The sequence below is a fragment of the Amblyraja radiata genome, chromosome 17 (assembly GCF_010909765.2).
Source record: "Amblyraja radiata isolate CabotCenter1 chromosome 17, sAmbRad1.1.pri, whole genome shotgun sequence".
Classification (NCBI taxonomy): domain Eukaryota; kingdom Metazoa; phylum Chordata; class Chondrichthyes; order Rajiformes; family Rajidae; genus Amblyraja; species Amblyraja radiata.
The window spans coordinates 45,161,846-45,183,384 of record NC_045972.1 but is presented as its reverse complement, the minus strand read 5'-3'; the positions used below and the strand labels follow the sequence as shown (position 1 = coordinate 45,183,384).

The 21,539-nt window shown below is 46.2% G+C and overlaps 1 protein-coding gene across 2 annotated transcripts; it reads right to left on the bottom strand.

The window, feature by feature from the left end:
- Nucleotides 1–2,474: 2,474 nt before the first annotated feature.
- On the bottom strand, nt 2,475–20,591 carry snx20 (sorting nexin 20). Of its 2 annotated transcripts, none has more exons than XM_033036352.1 (4): nt 20,457–20,591; nt 14,322–14,517; nt 9,803–9,954; nt 2,475–3,317 (listed from the first exon to the last, which is right to left on the bottom strand). In XM_033036352.1, the coding sequence occupies exons 2-4, from the start codon at nt 14,503–14,505 to the stop codon at nt 2,640–2,642; spliced, it is 1,014 nt and encodes a 337-aa protein (XP_032892243.1). In that variant the 5' UTR covers nt 14,506–14,517; nt 20,457–20,591; the 3' UTR covers nt 2,475–2,639. The 2 variants fall into 2 exon arrangements, with proteins under 2 accessions (XP_032892243.1, XP_032892245.1); XM_033036354.1 differs by having other exon boundaries at nt 14,418–14,517.
- Nucleotides 20,592–21,539: the final 948 nt, after the last annotated feature.

Genomic DNA, 21,539 nt, shown 5'->3' with positions numbered 1-21,539 from the left:
TCTGTGGGTGCTTATCTGTATGGAGTCTGGACTGGTTTGCCACCCGGTGTCGATCCACATCCCAAAGACGTGTCAATTTATAGGTTAATTGGCCTCTGTAAATCGCCCCTAGTGTGTAGGGAGTGGGTGGGAAAGTAGCATTGGTGGAGTTGCTGCCTCACAGCGCCGGAGACCCGGGTTCGATCCCAACTACGGGTGCTGTCTGTACGGAGTCTGTACGTTCTCCCCGTGACCTGCGTGGGTTTTCTCCGAGATCTTCGGTTCAAAGTCGAACAGGTTTGTAGGTTAATTGGCTTGGTATAAATGTAAATTGTCCCTAGTGTGTGTAGGATAGTGTTAGTGTGCGGGGATCGCTGGTCGGTGTGGACTCGGTGGGCCGAAGGGCCTGTTTCCGCGCAGAATCTCTAAACTAAAGTAAACTGAACTAAACTAAGCTGCAACTAAACTAGTGTGAACAGCTGATCAATGGTCGGGGTGGGCTTGATGGACCGAATGGCCTGTTTCATTGTTGTAACTGTAAATTAAAGTAATTAACAGCTTTGTGGCGTTTTAGAACATTACATTCACACGCTTGATCCATTGTTATGACGGAATCAATATCATCAAAAGGGTTTTTTTTGGACATAAATCATTTCAAGTTCATGTTTTGGAAAATGTTTATTGTGTATACTTCCCTCGTCAAGACCACAACATAGTCTCACCTGAAACTCAGCGCTAAAGTAGACGCTTTCTTTTCATTTGCCACGGCAAAACTGTTATAATTCCTTGCACAAAGAGCCGGGAAAGTCCGGTGTAAATCCAATGTTAACAACTGATTACAAAACAGGAGTCAGCAGAACACACGAAGCAACAATCTAGACTATGGATGCGCTAGAGGCAGGACTAGAGGCGGATGACACTAAGCTGGGGGGCAGTGTTAGCTGTGAGAAGGATGCTAGGAGACTGCAAGGTGACTTGGATAGGCTGGGTGAGTGGGCAAATGTTTGGCTGATGCAGTATAATGTGGATAAATGTGAGGTTATCCATTTTGGTGGCAAAAACAGGAAAGCAGACTATTATCTAAATGGTGGCCGACTAGGAAAAGGGGAGATGCAGCGAGACCTGGGTGTCATGGTACACCAGTCATTGAAAGTAGGCATGCAGGTGCAGCAGGCAGTGAAGAAAGCGAATGGTATGTTAGCTTTCATAGCAAAAGGATTTGAGTATAGGAGCAGGGAGGTTCTACTGCAGTTGTACAGGGTCTTGGTGAGACCACACCTGGAGTATTGCGTGCAGTTTTGGTCTCCAAATCTGAGGAAGGACATTATTGCCATAGAGGGAGTGCAGAGAAGGTTCACCAGACTGATTCCTGGGATGTCAGGACTGTCTTATGAAGAAAGACTGGATAGACTTGGTTTATACTCTCTAGAATTTAGGAGATTGAGAGGGGATCTTATAGAAACTTACAAAATTCTTAAGGGGTTGGACAGGCTAGATGCAGGAAGATTGCTCCCGATGTTGGGGAAGTCCAGGACAAGGGGTCACAGCTTAAGGATAAGGGGGAAATCCTTTAAAACCGAGATGAGAAGAACTTTTTTCACACAGAGAGTGGTGAATCTCTGGAACTCTCTGCCACAGAGGGTAGTCGAGGCCAGTTCATTGGCTATATTTAAGAGGGAGTTAGATGTGGCCCTTGTGGCTAAGGGGATCAGAGGGTATGGAGAGAAGGCAGGTACGGGATACTGAGTTGGATGATCAGCCATGATCATATTGAATGGCGGTGCAGGCTCGAAGGGCCGAATGGCCTACTCCTGCACCTAATTTCTATGTTTCTATGTTTCTATGAAACATGTTCCCGATATTGGGGGAATCCAGAACCAGAGGCCACTGTTTAAGAATAAGTAAGCCATTTAGAACGGAGATGAGACGATAGACAATAGACAATAGGTGCGGGAGTAGGCCATTCGGCCCTTCAAGCCAGCACCGCCATTCAATATGATCATGTCTGATCATAAGAAGGCAATAAACAATTTGTTGCATTTCTGTGACTGAACAAGTTGAAGTATAAATCACCCCAAAAGTGGCCAAGTTAATGAGACACAGCAGAAATTCCAGCAATAACATTTTTGGCAATTTAACTATCTGGTGAAGATGGATTCTTCTGTCTTAATTAGTTTAGTTTACAGAAACAGCATGGAAACAATTTTTACCAAGCCAATTAGCCTACAGACCTATACGCCTTTGGAGTGTGGGAGGAAACCGGAGCACCCAGAGAAAACCCACGCAGGTCACGGGGAAAACGTACAAACTCCGTACAGGCAGCACCCGTGGTCAGGATCGAACCTGGGTCTCTGGTGCTGTGAGGCAGCAACTCTACCGCTGCGCCACCGCGCTGATGTGGAACACAATGTGCTGTAGTAACTCAACGGGTCAGGCAGCATCTCTGGAGGACATGGAAAGGTGACGTTTGGGGTCGGGACCCTTCTTCTGTCTGAAAAAGGCTCCCGATCTGAAATCTCGCCTATCCCAGCAAGGAAGGCTTCCAATCCCCGAAACGCCACCTCTCCACGCCCTCCAGAGATGCTGCCTGACCCGCTGAGTTACTCTGGCACATTGGGTTCCATGCAGAAGTCCAACACCTGCAGTTCCTTGCGTCCCCATCAGCCGTCCAGTATGTATTCCTGCACCACCAGCTCTTTCAGTGACGGCTGGTTGCTTTGGTTTCCGTGGAGTTCCTCCATTTTGATCAGCCTTTCCTGTAAGTGCCGCATGTTCCTCCCCAACTCATTTCCCAGGGCAACCTGAATCGTCATCAGAGGGTAATAATACCGGTGGCAACTAAAATTGTGCAAGATAAGCCCAGCCTTCTCGCAAAATTCATAGGCATCTTCTATATGCCCCAGGTCTCTGCAACACAGTCCAATAGCACTGAGAGTAAGGACCAGGGTAATGTGGTGATGCATGCACAGCTTCTCCTGTAAGCTGAACACATTGAGAAGGCCCTTCAGAGCCCTGGTGTACTGTCCACTCCTCAGGCACCCGTATCCCTCCTGCACCTCTGGCAGATAGAAAAATTCAATAAACTCATCGGAGAAGCGGATGTCTTTGATTGCGTACAACTGCGCCAGATAATCCCGGAACGCCAGCTTCCGCTCGGCGATTTTCCCGGGAAGAAAGTTCCCCGCCATCATTTTCTTTGGAAAAGTGATCTCTTCCACCTCTTCTTTAAAGTTCCTCAGGATATTTCTGTGCAGTTTTTCAAAGTCCGAGTATCGCCGTTCAATGCAGGCCTGGTTGCCGTCGTAGGTGCCCGACCTGATCACCACCACCTTGTACATCTGATGAGTGGAAAAGACACGGCAGACTAGCTTAGGGCAACTTCAGAAAATGATTCACAATTCATCCTAACATAATCCCAATGAATATCCCAGCAAATTCAGCACAGCTGAAACAACTTAATTGATAATTAATTTAAACTGAGCATTAATAGCCCATTATCAGTTTATTTGCACTTTATCTGTTTCATGTGTGTATATATTTATATAATGGTATATGGGCACACTGATCTGTTCTGTATTCATGCCTACTATATTCTGTTGTGCTGAAGCAAAGCAAGAATTTCATTGTCCTATCTGGGACACATGACAATAAACTCTCTTGAATCTTGTAATAGACAAATAGACAGATGGACAGACAGACGTGTGTGGGAAGGAACTGCTTTTAAACTGAAGATAGGCGCAAAATGCTGGCGTAACTCAGCGGGACAGGCAGCCTCTCTGGAGAGAAGGAATGGGTGACGTTTGGGTTGAGACCCTTCTTCAGGCTGAAAGTCACGATATATAACTGTGCAGTTAGAGACTTTACTGAAGCTAATGTCTTGCTGTCGTTGATCACATGTTCTTATGAGGCTACTTGGCCCATCAAGCCGATGCTGACACCTGGAGCAATCTCATTTCCCCACTGTATCTCTCTCATAAGCCTATCACCTGCGCTATTAGTAATTTACCAGAGCCACTTAAATTACCAACCAGCATGTACTTTGGATGTTGCTGGCCCCAGGAGCATGTGGGTGAAGTCTGTGGTGTCATAGAGAGAATGTGCACCCTCAACTTAGACCACACTGGAGATGAGCTCACTGGGGCCATGGGGAAACTCCTGCATAGGTGCAGGAGTAGGCCATTCAGCCCTTCTAGCCAGCACCGCCATTCAATATGATCATGGCTGATCATCCAAAATCAGTACCCCGTTCCTGCTTTCCCCCCATATCCCTTGATTCCTTTAGCCCTAAGAGCTAAATCTAACTCTCTCTTGAAGACAACCGGTGAATTGGCCTCCACTGCCTTCTGTGGCAGAGAATTCCACAGATTCACAACTCTCTGGGTGAAAAAGTTTTTCCTCATCTCAGTCCTAAATGGCCTACCCCTTATCCTTAAACTGTGGCCCCTGGTTTTGGACTCCCCCGACGTCGGGAACTTTCCCCTGCATCTACCCTGTCTAATCCTCGAAGAATTTTCTATGTTTCTGTAAGATTCCATTCGATAGACAGATAGTTAGACAGTTAGACAATAAATAGATAACTACGTAGACCAATAAGCCAATAAATAGATAGGAAGAGAGATAAATAAATAGATAAATAAACAGACCAATAAATAAATATATGGGTAAATGAATAAAAAAGGAAAATAAGCAGAATTGGCTCATCGAGTCTACTCAGCCAATCAATAATGGCTGACCTATCTTTACCTCTCGATCCCATTCTCCTGCCTTCTCCCCGTAACCTTTGATACCCTTACTGATCAAAACTTTGGTGTATCTGCACAGAGACCCAGGTTCGATCCTGACTACGAGTGCTGTCTTTGCAGAGTTTCCCTGTGCTCCCACGTCCCAAAGATGTGCAGGTTTGTAGGTTCGTCGATCTTGTGACAACCAGGACAACGTATTTTCCGCATAAAAATAATTCAGTGCCTCTACACTCCTGGAAAAACGCAAGTTTTGTTTTTTTGTTTTTGTTTTCGAAATACTGCGAGGAAACGGTCTCTTCAGCCCATCGAGTCCACACCAATCTGTTCACTCTAGCCTAATGCTATCCCACTTTCTCATCCACCCCCTACACGTTAGAGGCAGGCGCACTGCAAATGCAGATCTTTTTTGATATGCAACCCGAAGCGTCACCTATTCATGTTCTCCAGGGATCCTGCCTGAGTTACATCAGCACTTTGGGTCAGTTTCTTGAGAATGTTTTTTTCCTTTTGCATCATATTCATTAGCATTTGAAACCTAGCTTATTCCCTGAGTTTGTGTACAGTGCAGAGACACAAAGGAGACAATGCACGGTGGTGCAGCGGTTGAGTTGCTGCCTTACAGCGCTTGCAGCTTCGGAGACCCGGGTTCGATCCCGACTACGGGCGCTGTCTGTACGGAGTTTGTACATTCCCCCCGTGACCTGCGTGGGTTTTCTCCGAGATCTTCGGTTTCCTCCCACGCTCCAAAGATGTACATGTTGGTAGATTAATTGGCTTGGTGTATGTGTAAATTGTCCCTAGTTTGTTTTGTTTAGTTTAGTTTAGTTTGGAGATACGGCGCGGACACAGGCCATTCGGCCCTTCATGTCCGGGCTGACCAACGATCCCCCGCTCACACTAGATCTATCCTACACACCTGGGCCAATTTGCAGAAGACAATTAACCCACAAACCTACACGTCTCTGGAATGTGGTCGAAAACCGGAACAGCCGAAGAAAACCCAGCGGTATGAACATTGATTTCTCTCATTTCAAGTAACTCCTGCATTCCTTCCCTCCCCCCTCTCCCCCTCCCTTCCCCACCCTCAGCGTTCTACTAGTTCCACTGTTCGCATCCTCGTACCCCTCTCGTTAGCACCTCTTCCACTGCCAACAATGGACCATTATGGACTCCACTCTTCCTGAGGTCATCAGTTGACGGCTCGGATTTGTTCTGGACTTTTCCCACCTCCAGATTATTCTCCCCCCACCTCCCCCACCCCACTTTTATTTTCAGTCTGAAGAAGGGTTCCGACCCAAAATATCACCTATTCTTGATTAGTACGGGTGTCAGATGTTATAGGAAGAAGGCAGGAGAATGGTGTAGGGAGAGAGGGAGAGAGGGAGAGGGGGAGAGAGAGGGAGAGAGAGGGAGAGGGAGAGAGGGAGAGGGAGCGAGAGAGGGAGAGAGAGGGAGAGGAAGAGGGAGAAAGAGACGGAGAGAGAGGGAGAGAGGGAGATCAGCCATGATTGAATGACAGTCGACTTGATGGGCCGAATGGCCTAATTCTGCTCCTATCACTTATGAACGTTTCGTCCAGAGATGCAGCCTGACCTGCTGAGTTACTCCAGCATTCTGTGTCTACTTCAGCATGGAAACTGGCCCTTTGGGCCATTTATTCCCCTCCTGATTTTACACACATTACACACAAGTTTGCCATGAATCAGAGTTTCAATGCTAAACCTGTGAGTTTATGTTTTACCATTTTCTGCAACTGGGGCAAACAATTGCAGTCTAAAATCTGACCTCGTGTTTTGATGTGTCGGGAGGAACTGCAGGTGCTGGTTTACACCGAAGAGAGACACAAAATGCTGGAGTAACTCAGCGGGACCGGCATCATCTCTGGAGAGAAGGAATGGGTGACGTTTTGGGTCGGGACCCTTCTTCAGACTTCCTGATTGAAGAAGCACTCGACCCCGAAACGTCACCCATTCATTCTCTCCAGAGATGCTGCCTGTCCCGCTGAGTTACTCCAGCATTTTGTGTCGAACTTCCTCATTGACTTCCTCATTTTCGACTTGGCATCAGACTAAATGCAGCATCTGCACTTCAACACAAGCCAACTCTAAATGCCAATATCAGGTTCCCCACCACAGTACTTCACACGAGTGTGGAACTCTGAAACTAGGCAGCGTTTCCCGGGCGGGGATTGTCAGCTTCTATCATCGTTATGAGTGAAAATCCCACTTGTTTGCCCGTGGTGAATCTAACCAGGTCCCCGTAACCCCTGATGATATCATGGGCCAATGTGAGTAAGGAGACAGAACTGTCTTGGGGCTTTCCATCTGCTCCACGTCTACATCTGCATGTTCTTATTCCGTTTTGATCATGAACTTACACACTCAATTCCTTCCTACAGCCACACGGCTATTAAACCCCAGCAACCTCCAAATAAGCTCCAAACTACATAGACTTGGGGGCACACACACATATATCTATATATACTAGACTGAGTGGGACCCGTTGGGTCCCATGTTCACACGGAAGGGCTGGTCCCCTAACGCAATATTCCACCTCTCCACCAATTCCAATATTGGTGGCCAGTGGGGAGGGGGGGGGCTTCCTGGAGCGCTGGTATGGGTGTTGTGGGCTGAAGGGACTGGTTTCCAGAGGGCTAGTATGAAATTTTTTGCTCAAATGGATTCTTGGGCTGGCAGCTCAGTCACTCAAGCCTGATGTGCAGGCAGTTCACTCACGGCTGGTGGGCTGGCAGTGGACTCAAGGCTATTCCTTGAAATTCCATTTCGAGCAGGGTGCAAGACAACCAAATTCAAGTGCAGTTTTATACCACATCAAGCAGGGTACAAGGCCACCAAATTCAAGTGGCATGAATTACTCAGTTACAGGCAAGATGCGTCCTACACAACACTAGTCGTACGTGTGACCACAACTCATATGCCGCTGGTAGCCGTAGTACGTGAGGTGCGTGAACAGCCCCCCATCACCGATAGCAGTCAGGACGTGCTCAAGCAAGCAATTCATTAGCATCTATAGCAGATAGCAGCAATACGTGCGTCATAAAACAGCTTCTAAGTACTGATAAGACACGGCAATACGTACTTTCAGCAAGCAGCTTCTTAGCACCGATACCAGTCAGCATTTTCACTGTCAGTGAAGCTTGCAGCCCAATAATTTAAAAAATAATGGTTAGATCTTTTTATTATTTGTAATCTTGTTTTATTCTTAATGCCACACCACTTAGTCTAGTATATATATATATATATATCTACACACACACACACACACACACACACACACACACACACACACACACACACACACACACACACAGCATGTAGAGCTGCTTCTTCACAGCACCAGACCCAGGTTCGATCCAGACCTTAGGCGCTGTCTGTGTGGAGTTTGCAGGTTCTTCCTGTGACCACGTGGGTTTCCTCCAGGTGCTCCAGTTTCCTGCCAGATCCCCAAAAACATGGGTTTGTAGATTAATTGGGCCTCTGTAAAATTGCCCCACTTCTGCATGGAGTGGATGGGAAAATGAGATAACATAGAACTCTTGTGAACGGGTGATCAATGGTCGGCATGGGCTCGGTGGGCCGAATGGCCAGTTTCTTTGGACAATTTCATTTGGATTTGAGGAATGCAAATGCACAACATCTTGCGCAGTAGCCCTTGTTAGACTTCTCCTTTCATCCAAATCTCCAGCAGATTTACTAAACTTCCAGTAAACAAGGCTTTCAATAATTCACACAGTATCACATCTCTTGTATTATCATGTTCCTCTTTCTGCTACTATAGTTAATGCTTTAAGGATTATTGCATGTAACCCATTTCCCTTATTAATGGGGGAAGTGGTAGCAAAGCAGTACTATACCAATTGAAATACATTTCCAGTGAAATTAGTTTGAAATAGATCTAATAGCAGCAATTTTTAGAGAAAAAAGTGAGACTTATTATGCTTTCATAGGACATTTTCAGTGTCAGAAGAACTAGGTGATTCCATGTGAAATACAAGTAGCTTTATCACTTTCTAATTAAAAAAATCTGTTTAGTTTAGTTTAGAGATAGAGCAGCCCATCATGTCCGCACCCACCAGCCATCCCTGCACACTAACTCTACCCCACACACACTATGGGCAATTTACGTTTATACCAAGCCAATTCACCTACAAACCTGTACCTCTTTGGAGTGTGGGAGGAGACCGAAGATCTCGGAGAAAACCCGCGCAGGTCACAGGGAGAACGTGCAGTACAGACAGCGCCCGAGCGATCCTGGGTCTCCGACGCTGCAACGCTGAAGGCAGCGACTCTACCGCTGCGGCACCGTGCTGTGTCACCTTTTTTTGGATAAACGCATTTCATGCAATAATCTGATTAATAAGCATTATGCCCTGGGAAATAATTGATTTTGAAAGGACTTTTGAAGAAATGAACTTTTACTTATTTTCAAGAATATTCCAAGTATTAATAGCAGCACAGTAGAGCAGCAGTAGAATTGCTGTCTCACAGCGCCAGAGACCCGGGTTCGATCATGACTATGGGTGCTGTCTGCACGGAGTTTGCACGTTCTCCCTGTGACAGTGTGGGCTTTCTCCGGGTACTCCGGTTTCCGCCCACACGCCAAAGACGTGCGTGCGGGTTTGTAGGTTAATTGACTTCCGTAAAATGGCCCCCGGAGCGTAGGACAGAACTAGTGTACGGGTGATTGCTTGTTGGTGCGGACTCGGTGGGCGGAAACCTGCATGTCTTTGGAGTGCGGGAGGAAACCAGAGCACCCAGAGGAAACCCACGTGGTCACGGGGAGAATGTACAAACTCCGTACAGACAGCACCCGTAGTCGGGATCGAACCCGCGTCTCTGGCGCTGTGAGGCTGCAACTCTACCGCTGTGTCACCGTGCCCGCCCAGGATTGAACCCGGGTTTCTGGCGCTGCGCCACTGTGCTGCCCTTTAAGTAGAATATACTAATTGTCTGAGGTTTGAGGAGACAATTGCTAAATGCCTGAGATGTTGGTGTGACGACTCCTAGACCACTGTCTACTGTACACACAAGAGGCCTCTAGTCTGTTGGGGTCAAACTCACCACGTATCTGGAGCCCTGCTCCTTCACAGTTCTGGTCTCTGGTATCTCGAAGAGTAGGCGGATGGGTTTCACCTTCTTGTTCATGGTGTTCCAGTACTGAAACAGCTGCTTGGTGGTCAGCAGAGCTTCTGGCAGTGCCCTGCCGCACAGCGCTGAGAGGAGCAAAGAGAAAATTAGTTCAACTTTAGCCCAGAAAACAACACCAAGTACTGGAGTAAATCAGTGGGTCAGGCAGCATCTCTGGAGAAAAAATGACACAAAGTGCTGGAGTAACTCAGTGGGTCAGGCAGCATCTCTAGAGATACAATGACACAAAGTGCTGGAGTAAATCAGTGGGTCAAGCAGCATCTCTGGAGAAAAAATGATACCATGTCTGGAGTAACTCAACATCTCTGGAGTACATGGGTAGAATGTGTTGGATCGAGACCCTTCTTCCAACTTGTAACAGGTAACGTTGTGTATTTTGGAATTTTTCTCTGGAACTGGAACAGAGGAGCATTTTGCAGCACTTTTTACAATGCTGTTAAACCATATTCCGTTACTCCAGACTAGGGTGGGTCCATTTCTGCACGCTGATATTTTTCTCTATGCACTGCCTGTTATACCTGTATATGGCTTGGTTGTACTCTGGTATAGAATGATCTGTTATAATGGGATAGCGCCCAAACAAAAGCTTCTCATCATCTCGATAAACTTGCCAACAGGGGCGGCACATCGGTAGAGCTGCTGCCTCACAGCGCCAGAGGCCCGGGTTCGATCCCGACTACGGGCGCTGTCTGTACGGAGTTTGTACGTTCTCCCCATGACCTGCGTGGGTTTTCTCCGAGATCTTCAGTTTTCTCCCACACTTCAAGGACGTGCAGGTTTGTAGGTTAATTGGCTTGGTGTCATTGTAAAATTGTCCCTAGTGTGTGTAGCGTAGTGTTAATGTGCGGGGATCGCTGGTCGGTGTGGGCATGGTTGGCCGACGGGCCTGTTTCCTTGCTGTATCTCTAAACTAAACTAAACTTAACAATAAACTGATACTAACCACCTCAACTTTGTAGCTCTATGTCTAGTCAACAGATGTCACCTTGCAATTTCCTCTTCAGATGCTGCCTGACCCACTGAATTCTCCAGCATTTTGACATTCTGCGTCTATCTTCAGTTTAAACCAGCATCTACAGTTCTTTGGTGTCACAAGGGCAGGATAAAGCCTGGCAGGTGATAGGTGCATATTTTAAGTCATGTTAGGAAGGAACTGCAGATGCTGGTTTACACCGAAGATAAACACAAAAGGCTGGAGTAATTCAGCGGGTCAGGCAGCATCTTATGACATAAGAGGAATAAGTCACAGGTTTTGGGTCGGGACCCTTCTTCAGACTCACCCTTCTCTTCAGAGATGATTCAAGAGATTCAAGAGAGATTCAAGAGAGTTTATTGTCATGTGTCCCTGATAGGACAATGAAATTCTTTCTTTGCTTCAGCACAACAGAACATAGTCGGCATGAATACAGAACAGATCAGTGTGTCCATATACCATTATATAAATATATACACACATGAATAAATAAACTGATAAAGTGCAAATAACAGATAATGGTCTATTAATGTTCAGAGTTTTGTCCGAGCCAAGTTTAATAGCCTGATGGCTGTGGGGAAGTAGCTGTTTCTGAACCTGGTTGTTGCAGTCTTCAGGCTCCTGTACCTTCTACCTGAAGGTAGCAGGGAGATGAGTGTGTGGCCAGGATGGTGTGGGTCCTTGATGATACTGCCAGCCTTTTTGAGGCAGCGACTGCGATAGATCCCCTCGATGGAAGGGAGGTCAGAGTCGATGATGGACTGGGCAGTGTTTACTACTTCTTGTAGTCTTTTCCTCTCCAGGGCGCTCAAGTTGCCGAACCAAGCCACGATGCAACCGGTCAGCAAGCTCTCTACTGTGCACCTGTAGAAGTTAGAGAGATGCTGCCTGACCCGCTGAGTTACACAACCTTTTGTGTCTCACTTTGGTATACATCAGCAACTGCAGTTCCTTCCAGCACAGGTAATCGGTGGAGGCAGGTGAGGAATGTTTTTAGGACAAAATGGTTGGTCAAAGGTCTGATATAAAAACCAGAAGGCGTGAGACAAAGGCTTAAAGTTGCGAATAGTGAGGCGGGAGGAAGGAATTTAGGGGGAAGGGAAGGGCGAGGGGTGTATTGGCCCATCGGGAAAACAAATACCTTGCAGCATTTTACTTCTCATTTAGATTCAATTAATCCAGGAAATCACCTACAATATTATTCCCAGAATGGGAAAATCCCTTTTTTCGCCCCAGGTTGGAAAAAATCGAATACTAGGAGGCAAAGCTTTAAGGTGAGAGGGGCAAAGATTAAAGGAGATGTGGGGGCAGGTTTTTCTACACAGAGGGTGGTGGGTGCCTGGAACGCGCTGCCAGGGATGGTGGTGGAGGCCGATACGATAGTGGCGTTTAAGAGACGTTTGGATAGGCACATGGATATGCAGGGAATGGAGGGAGATGGATTATGTGGATCCAGCTGAGAGTTGGTCTGGGCATCATGTTCGGCACGGACATTGTGGGCCGAAGGGCCTGTTCTTGTGGTGTGCCGTTCTGTATTCTAGTATTCCAATTCTTCTGATGGTGTTGCATGTGGTTAAAACATGGGCCGAATGGCCTACTTCTGCTCCAGTGTGTTATATATTATAGACATTTTGCGAACAAACACTGCCCAGTCCATCATCGGCTCTGACCTCCCTTCCATCGAGGGGATCTATCGCAGTCGCTGCCTCAAAAAGGCTGGCAGCATCATCAAGGATCCACACCATCCTGGCCACACACTCATCTCCCCGCTACCTTCAGGTAGAAGGTCCAGGAGCCTGAAGACTGCAAAGTCCAGGTTCAGGAATAGCTACTTCCCCACAGCCAACAGGCTATTAAACTCAACTCAAAACTCTGAACATTAATAGCCCATTATCTGCTTATTTGCACTTTATCTGTTTTATTCATTCATGTGTGTATATATTTATATAATGGTATATGGACACACTGATCTGTTCTGTATTCATGCCTACTATGTTCTGTTGTGCTGAAGCAAAGCAAGAATTTCATTGTTCTATCTGGGACACATGACAATAAACTCTCTTGAATCTTGAAGGTCGGTCTGGACCCAGTGGGCTGAAGGGCCTGTTTCCATTCTGTATCTCTACAACTAAAAACTAAAATGACAGATAGACACAAAGTGCTGGAGTAACTCAGCAGATCGGGCAGCATCTCTAGAGAACCAACGTTTCTTGTCGGGACTCTTCTTCAGACTGATTGTTCAGACCAATGTCTGAGGAAGGATCCTGACCCAAAACGTCACCAATCCATGTTCTCTGGAGATGCTGCCTGACCCACTGAGTTACTCCAGCACTTTGTGTCTTTCTTTGGTATAAACCAGCAGCTGCAGTTCCTCTTTTTGTTAAACTAAAATTAAAGTTGGAATGCTCTCCGATTTTGCAATATCTTCTAGTATTTTTATTTTTTATAGAAAGCGAGAAAAATAGAGGGTAGAAAGTTACAAATAAAAAAGAAAGCAAAAATAAAACAAAAAACAACACAACAGAAAAACAAGGGAGGTGGAATGGGTTACCTGTAATACATCAATGGAGATAGGTTCGTAGGTTATAAAGTATAGTTTTTCATCTGTTCCTGAGTTCAAGTTTCAGCTGGGTCCTCGTGCTGTGCCAATCTATCCCTTCAGATTGTTAATGAATGGAGCCCAAATTTTATGGAAAAGATCTTGTTTGTCCATTAAGACAAGTCTAATTCTTTCTAAGTATAGGGTCTCCGACATTTCCGTAATCCACATTTTAATTGTTGGGGTTGTAGGGCCTTTCCAAAAAATTTTTATTAATTTTTTTCCGGTTATTATACTGTAATTGAGGAAGTTTCTTTGGTTTGTTGTGAGTGTTAAGCATTGTTCTGATATTCCAAGTATTATTAATTTTGTGTCTGGGTCCAGTTTTGTATTAATAACTTCTGAAGTTATTTCAAAAATATCTGTCCAGAAATGTTTAAGTTTTATACAGTTTGCAAACGTATGTGTTAAATTAGCCTCTAAATGTAGACATTTATCACAAATAGGAGAGATTTGTGGGAAGATTCTATTTAGTTTTATTTTAGAGAAGTGTAGTCTATGTAAGACCTTGAATTGTATTAAAGTATGTCTGGCATTTAATGAACATTGATGTATTTGTTGTAAACTTTCGTCCCACATATCTTTCGTGATAGGATGACCTATTTCATTTTCCCATTTGTATCTATGTAGTTCGGTCGGTGGTACCTCGTTATTTAGTAGGGTGTTATAAATATAAGCTATTAGTTTTTCAGTATTAGGATGCTTGTTCAGACATTCATCAAGAATTTCTGATTCCCTATTCCTGTAAACTTGTGTATTAGATTTAACATAATCTCTTTATAAACAATATCTTTATAATAATACAATTTAGTATTAAATTTGACAGTGGACGTATCCTCCATTACGTTCCGTCATCCCACCTTTTGGATTGGCTTGGTTTTGTGATGGGATCCCATCCATTGGGTGACATCCCTGACCTCGGATATCTGAGCTTCCCGTCTCCGGAACAGACTCACCCTCGTTCCCACAGGATGCGGCAGATTGATCATCGCTCATTGATAAACGTTGTAGTCTGTTGATCTGATCATTGTCGTCAACTTCCATTGCTATGACAACCTGCAAGTGAAAGCAGAATTGGATTTCACGCTGAGATATTACGGTAGTCGGTCGATTGAATGGAAGGGAGACAAGATGGTACCCAAGCCGGGCGCCTTACAAATTAACATTTAGCCAGAGATGCTGCCTGACCCGCTGAGTTCCTCCAGCATTTTGCATCTATCTTCGGTTTGATCAGTTCCTTCCTACACATTCCAAATGTCTAATGGCTGTTGGTAGACACAAAATGCTGGAGTAACTCAGTGGGTGGGGCAGCATCTATGGAGAGAAGGAATGGGTGGAGAAGAGTCTGAAGAAAAGGGTCTCCACACGAAATGTTGCCCATTCCTTCTCTCAAGAGATGCTGCCTCACCCGCTGAGTTACTCCAGCATTTTGTGTCGACCTTCGATTTAATCCAGCATCTGTTGTTCTTTCATGCACATTTAATGGCTGTTATTTAGTTTAATAATAATAATAATAATAATGGATGGGATTTATATAGCGCCTTTCTAATACTCAAGGCGCTTTACATCGCATTATTCATTCACTCCTCAGTCACACTCGGTGGTGGTAAACTACTTCTGTAGCCACAGCTGCCCTGGGGCAGACTGACGGAAGCGTGGCTGCCAATCTGCGCCTACGGCCCCTCCGACCACCACCAATCACTCACACACATTCACACACAGGCAAAGGTGGGTGAAGTGTCTTGCCCAAGGACACAACGACAGTATGCACTCCAAGCGGGATTCGAACCGGCTACCTTCCGGTTGCCAGCCGAACACTTAGCCCATTGTGCCATCCGTCGTCCCAAGATTAGAGATACAGCGCAGAATCAGGCCCTTTCGGCCCACCGAGTCCACGCTGACCATCGATCACACCGTCCACGACACACACCAGGGACAATTTACAGAAGACAATTAACCTACAAGCCTGCACGTCTTCGGGATGAGGGAGGAAACTGGAGCACCTAGAGAAAACCCACGCAGGTCACGGGGAGAATGTACAAACTCCGTACGGGCAGCACCCATAGTCGGGATCGAACCCGGGTCTCTACCGCTGCGCCACCGAGCCGCCAGGGGATGGGGGAGGGGGAGGTGGAAGGGGAGAAATGGGTGTTAATTTGACCTTGTATGTTAACAAAACTGGGCTTATATTCACTGGAATTTAGAAGGATGAGAGGGTCTCTTATTGAAACATATAAAATTCTTACGGGATTGGACAGGCTAGATGCAGGAAAAATGTTCCCCATGTTGGGGGAGTCCATAACTAGGGGTCACACTTTAAGAATAATGTGTAGGCCATTTAGGACTGAGATGAGGAAACACTTTTTCACCCAGTTGTGAATCTGTGTAATTCTCTGCCACAGAAGGCAGCGGAGGCCAATTCACTGAATGTATTCAAGAGAGAGTTAAATTTAGCTTTTAGGGCTAACGGAATCAAGGGATATGGGGAGAAAGCAGGAACGGGGTACTGATTTTGGATGATCAGCCATGATCATATTGAATGGCGTTGCTAGCTCGAAGGACCGAATAGCCTACTCCTGCACCTATTTTAGAAACATAGAAATACAGAAACATAAAAAATAGGTTCAGGAGGCGGCCATTCGGCCCTTCGAGCCAGCACCGTCATTCATTCTGATCATGGCTGATCGTCCCCAATCAATAACCCGTGCCTGCCTTCTCCCCATATCCCTTGATCCCACTAGCCCCTAGAGCTCTATCTAACTCTCTCTTAAATCCACCCAGTGATTTGGCCTCCACTGCCCTCTGTGGCAGGGAATTCCACAAATTCACAACTCTCTGGGTGAAAAAGTTTTTTATCACCTCAGTCTTAAATGGCCTCCCCTTTATTTTAAGACTGTGGCCCCTGGTTCTGGACTCGCCCAACATTGGGAACATTTTTCCTGCATCTAGCTTGTCCAGTCCTTTTATAATTGTATATGTTTCTATAAGAGCCCCCCCCCCCACTCATCCTTCTAAACTCCAGTGAATACAAGCTAGTCATTTCAATCTTTCCTCATATGACAGTCCCGCCATCCCAGGGACCAATCTCGTGAACCTACGCTGCACTGCCTCAATCACAAGGATGTGCTTCCTCTAATTAGGAGACCAAAACTGTACACAATATTCCAGATGTGGTCTCACCAGAGCCCTATACAACTGCAGAAGAACCTCTCTACTCGTATACTGAAATCCTCTTGTTATGAAGGCCAACATTCCATTAGCTTTCTTCACTGCCTGCTGTACCTGCACGCCAACTTTCAGTGACCGGTGTACAAGGACGCCCAGGTCTCGCTGTACCTCCCCCTTACCTAGCCTAACCCTAATTGAGATAATAATCTGCCCCCTTGTTTTTGCCACTAAAGTGGATAACCTCACATTTATCTATATTATACTACATCTGCCACGCATCTGCCCACTCACTCAACCTGTCCAGGTCACACTGCAACCTCCTAACATCCTCTTCACAGTTCACACTGCCACCCAGCTTTGTGTCATCCGCAAACTTGCTAGTGTTGCTACTAATTCCCTCTTCCAAATCATTAATATATATGATAAACAGTTGCGGCCCCAACACCGAGCCTTGCGGCACTCCACTCGCCACTGCCTGCCATTCTGAAAAGGACCCGTTCACTCCTACTCTTTGCTTCCTGTCTGCCAACCAATTTTCTATCCACGTCAACACACTACCCCCAATACCATGTGCTCGAATTTTAGTCACCAGTCTCCCATGCAGGACCTTATCAAAGGCTTTCTGAAAGTCTAGATACACTACATCCACTGGCTCCCCTTCATCCATTTTACTTGTCACACCCTCAAAAAATTCCAGAAGATTAGTCAAGCATGATTTTCCTTTCATAATATGCTGATAGTAAACTTTAAACCTAAAGCCACAAAAACTAATTTGCCTGCCAGCCACGTGTACGTGAAGACGTTTTAAAATGGGAAGTGAATCTGCTAAATTATAAACATGATACTTATCAGGGCGAACTCATCTGTGACCACAGGTGGGAGGGGGTGGGCATATCCAGATGTTGCATGTTGGAAGTACACATGTGGGCGGCACGGTGGCGCAGCGGTAGAGCTGCTGCCTTACAGCACCAGAGACCCGGGTTCAATCCTGACTACGGTTGCTGTTGGTAGGGAGTTTGTACGTTCCCCCCGTGACCTGCGTGGGTTTTCCTCCGGGTGCTCCGGTTTCCCCCAAAAGACGTGCGGGTTTGTCCCGTCAACGAATGTGCCTGTTCTTGTGCTGTACTGTTCTCTGTCTACAATGCCCTCGGCAAGGCCAGCAGCATCATCAAGGACGAGTCGCACCCCGGCCACTCCCTCTTCTCCCCTCTCCCGTCCAGGCAAGAGGTACAAAAGTGTGAAAACGCACACCTCCAGATTCAGGGACAGTTTCTTCCCACCTGTTATCAGGCAACTGAACCATCCTCTCTTCAGCTAGAGTACGTTCCTCATAAGTCCATGAGTGATAGGAGCAGAAGCCATAAGTGATAGGAGCCATTCGGCCCATCAGGTCTGCTCCGCCATCCTATCATCAACTAGAGAGCAGTCCTGACCTTCCCATCTACCTCATTGGAGACCCTCGGACTATCTTTAATCGGACTTTATCTTGCACTAAACGTTATTCCCTTTATCCTGTATCTGTACACTGTGGACAGCTCGATTGTAATTGTGTATTGTCTTTCTGCTGACATGTTAGCAAGGAACAAAATCGCTTTTCACTGTACCTCGGTACACGTGACAACAAACTAAACTAATTATGTAATTGAGAAACATTTCTGCAGTTATTCCGGTTGTAATAAAGAGACTGTGGTTTTGAGAACGTTTTTTTAAAAAGGCTGAGTTTATGCAAAGTACAAATGTAAATTATTTTTCCTTCATTTTCTGCAAAGTAGTTATTTCTAATCATGATATAAATTACGATTAATAGACAATAGACAATAGGTGCAGTAGGCCATTCGGCCCTTCGAGCCAGCACCGCCATTCAATGTGATCATGGCTGATCATCCACAATCAGTACCCCGTTCCTGCCTTCTCCCCATATCCCCTGACTCCGCTATCTGTAAGAGCCCTATCTAACTCTCTCTTGAAAGCATCCAGAGAACCTGCCTCCACCGCCCTCTGAGGCAGAGAATTCCACAGACTCACCACTCTCTGTGTGAAAAAGTGTTTCCTCGTCTCCGTTCTAAATGGCCTACCCCTTATTCTTAAACTGTGGCCCCTGGTTCTGGACTCCCCCCAACACCGGGAACATGTTTCCTGCCTCTAGCGTGTCTACGTGTTAAAGTCGCTGCTTGATATCCCGGCTCACATTAGGGCCGACATGTTGGCGCAGTGGGTGGAGCTGCTGTCTCTCAATGCCAGAGACCCAGGTACGATCCTGACCTCGAATGTCGTCTGTTTTGAGTTTGCCCTGTGACCATGTGGGTTTTCTCAAGGTGCTCCGGCTTCCTCCCACACTCCAAAGATGCACGGGTTTGTAGGTTAATTGGCTTCTGTAAAGGGTCTTCCGTCCCTAGTATGTAGGAGAAAACTAGTGTACAGGGTGATCGTTGGTTGGTCTGGACTAGATGGGCCGAAGGGCCTGTTTCCACACTGTCTTTCTAAAGTCTAATGTATAAATCTATAAGGGGCGCGGGTTTGTAGGTTAATTGGCCCTCTGTAAATTACCCTTGGTGTTTAGAGAGTGGATGAGAATGTGGGATAACACAGAACCAGTGTGAACAGGTGATCGATGGTCGGCATGGACTCGGTGGGTCGAAGGGCCTGTTTCCATGCTGTAGCTGTAGGATTATGTGAATCAGATATAGCAAACCGTAAAATTGAATCTACGATCACTGCTGTAGGCGGCACAGTGGCGCAGGGGGTAGAGCAACTGCCTCACACCGCATGCAACATCAGAGATCTGGGTTCGATCCCGACCACGGGTGCTGTCTGTACGGAGTTTGTACGTACTCCCCGTGACCTGCCTGGGTTTTCTCTGAGGTCTTCGGTTTCTCCCCACAGTCCAAAGACGTACAGGGTTGTGTAGGTTAATTGGCTTGTTGTAAATAAAAATTGTCCATTGATCCGAGTGTGTTAACGTGCCCGAATCGCTGTTCGGTGTGGACTCAGTGGATCGAAGGGCCTGTTTCCACACTATATCTCTAAACTAAACTAAACTAAACTAAACCAAACAACTATGGAATTCTTTGCCACAGAAGGGCTTTGAGGCCAGTCAGTGGATATGTTTAGGGCAGAGATAGGTAGATAGACAATAGACAATAGACAATAGGTGCAGGAGTAGGCCATTTGGCCCTTCGAGCCAGCACCGCCATTCAACGTGATCATGGCTGATCATCCCCAATCAGTACCCCGTTCCTGCCTTCTCCCCATATCCCCTGACTCGGCTATTTTTAAGAGCCCTATCTAGCTCTCTCTTGAAAGCATGCAGAGAACAGAGGCAGAGAATTCCACAGACTCACCGCTCTCTGTAAGAAAAAGATTCTTGATTAGTACGGGTGTCGGGGTTATGGGGAGAAGGCAGGAGAATGGGGTTAGGAGGGAGATGTAGTTCAGCTATGATTGAATGGAGGAGTAGACTTGATGGGCCGAATGGCCTAATTCTACTCCTATCACTTATGTCCTTAAACGAAACGAAACTAAACTTTCTGAGCTCCAGATATCTGATCACAGCCGTAACGGAGTCATCTCTCGACAGCACAAACCCCTGGGTATTTCCCACCTACGTCCAAACTTGACCGTTCAGTTACATTTCCGCAAAATATAATTACCAAACCAACATACGTGAACGAACAATTTAAAAAATGCCCATGACAAATGGGTTCAAAGTCTGTACTTGTTAAACAATGAGAAAGTCAAAGACAGTTCAAACTCTGAATGATGTCATTACAAAATACAATCATAGCGATCTCACCATAGAACGCGCTGAATCTAAAGCATAAACTGACCTTCAATCCCCTCCTGGAACTGAAACATCAAAAGACAGAATTGCTCTTGGCAACTATTGTGATCTTGGGACTAGGATGTAGAGAAGCGAGGTCTAATTTGCACAATCGACACATATCTCCGTGGGTACTCGCCCTTAAAGAATGTGTTTCCGATGTTGGAGGATATACAATAATAGTGCCCGGTTAGATCACACAAAGGAGGAGTCTATGCAGAGTAAAAAGTGTTCTGCAGCTCTTCTTTTAAAGAGCCACTCTCGCTGTTCAAAATGTTTGCAAACTGTTTTATTTTTATGTGTAGGAAGGAACTGCAGATGCTGGTTTGTACCGAAGTTGGACACAAAACGCCGGAGTAACTCAGCGGGACAGGCGGCATCTCTGGGGAGAAGGGATGAATGGGTGACGTCTTGGGTCGAGACCCTTCTTCAGACTGATGAAGGGTCTCGACCAGAAACGTCACCCATTCCTTCTCTCCAGAGATGCTGTCTGTCAATATACAATAGACAATAGACAATAGGTGCAGGAGTAGGCCATTCGGCCCTTCGAGCCAGCACCGCCATTCAATGTGATCATGGCTGATCATCCCCAATCGGTACCCCGTTCCTGCCTTCTCCCCATATCCTCTGACTCCGCTATTTTTAAGAGCCCTATCTAGCTCTCTCTTGAAAGCATCCAGAGAACCCGCCTCCACCGCCCTCTGAGGCAGAGAATTCCACAGACTCACCACTCTCTGTGAGAAAAAGTGTTTCCTCGTCTCTGTTCTAAATGGCTTACTCCTTATTCTTAAACTGTGGCCCCTAGTTCTGGACTCCTCCAACATCGGGAACATGTTTCCTGCCTCTAGTGTGTCCAAACCCTTAACAATCTATTAGTTTAGAGATATAACATGGAAACAGGCCCTTCGGCCCACCGAGTTTAAGCCGACCATCGATCACCCCGTTCACTTCAGTTCTATGCTATCCCATTTTCACATGCACACGAGGGGCAATTTACAGAGGAGCCAATCAACCTACCAACCCGCACGTCTTTGGGATGTGGGAGGAAACCGGAGCACCCGGAGGAAACCCACGTGTTGACAGGGACAAC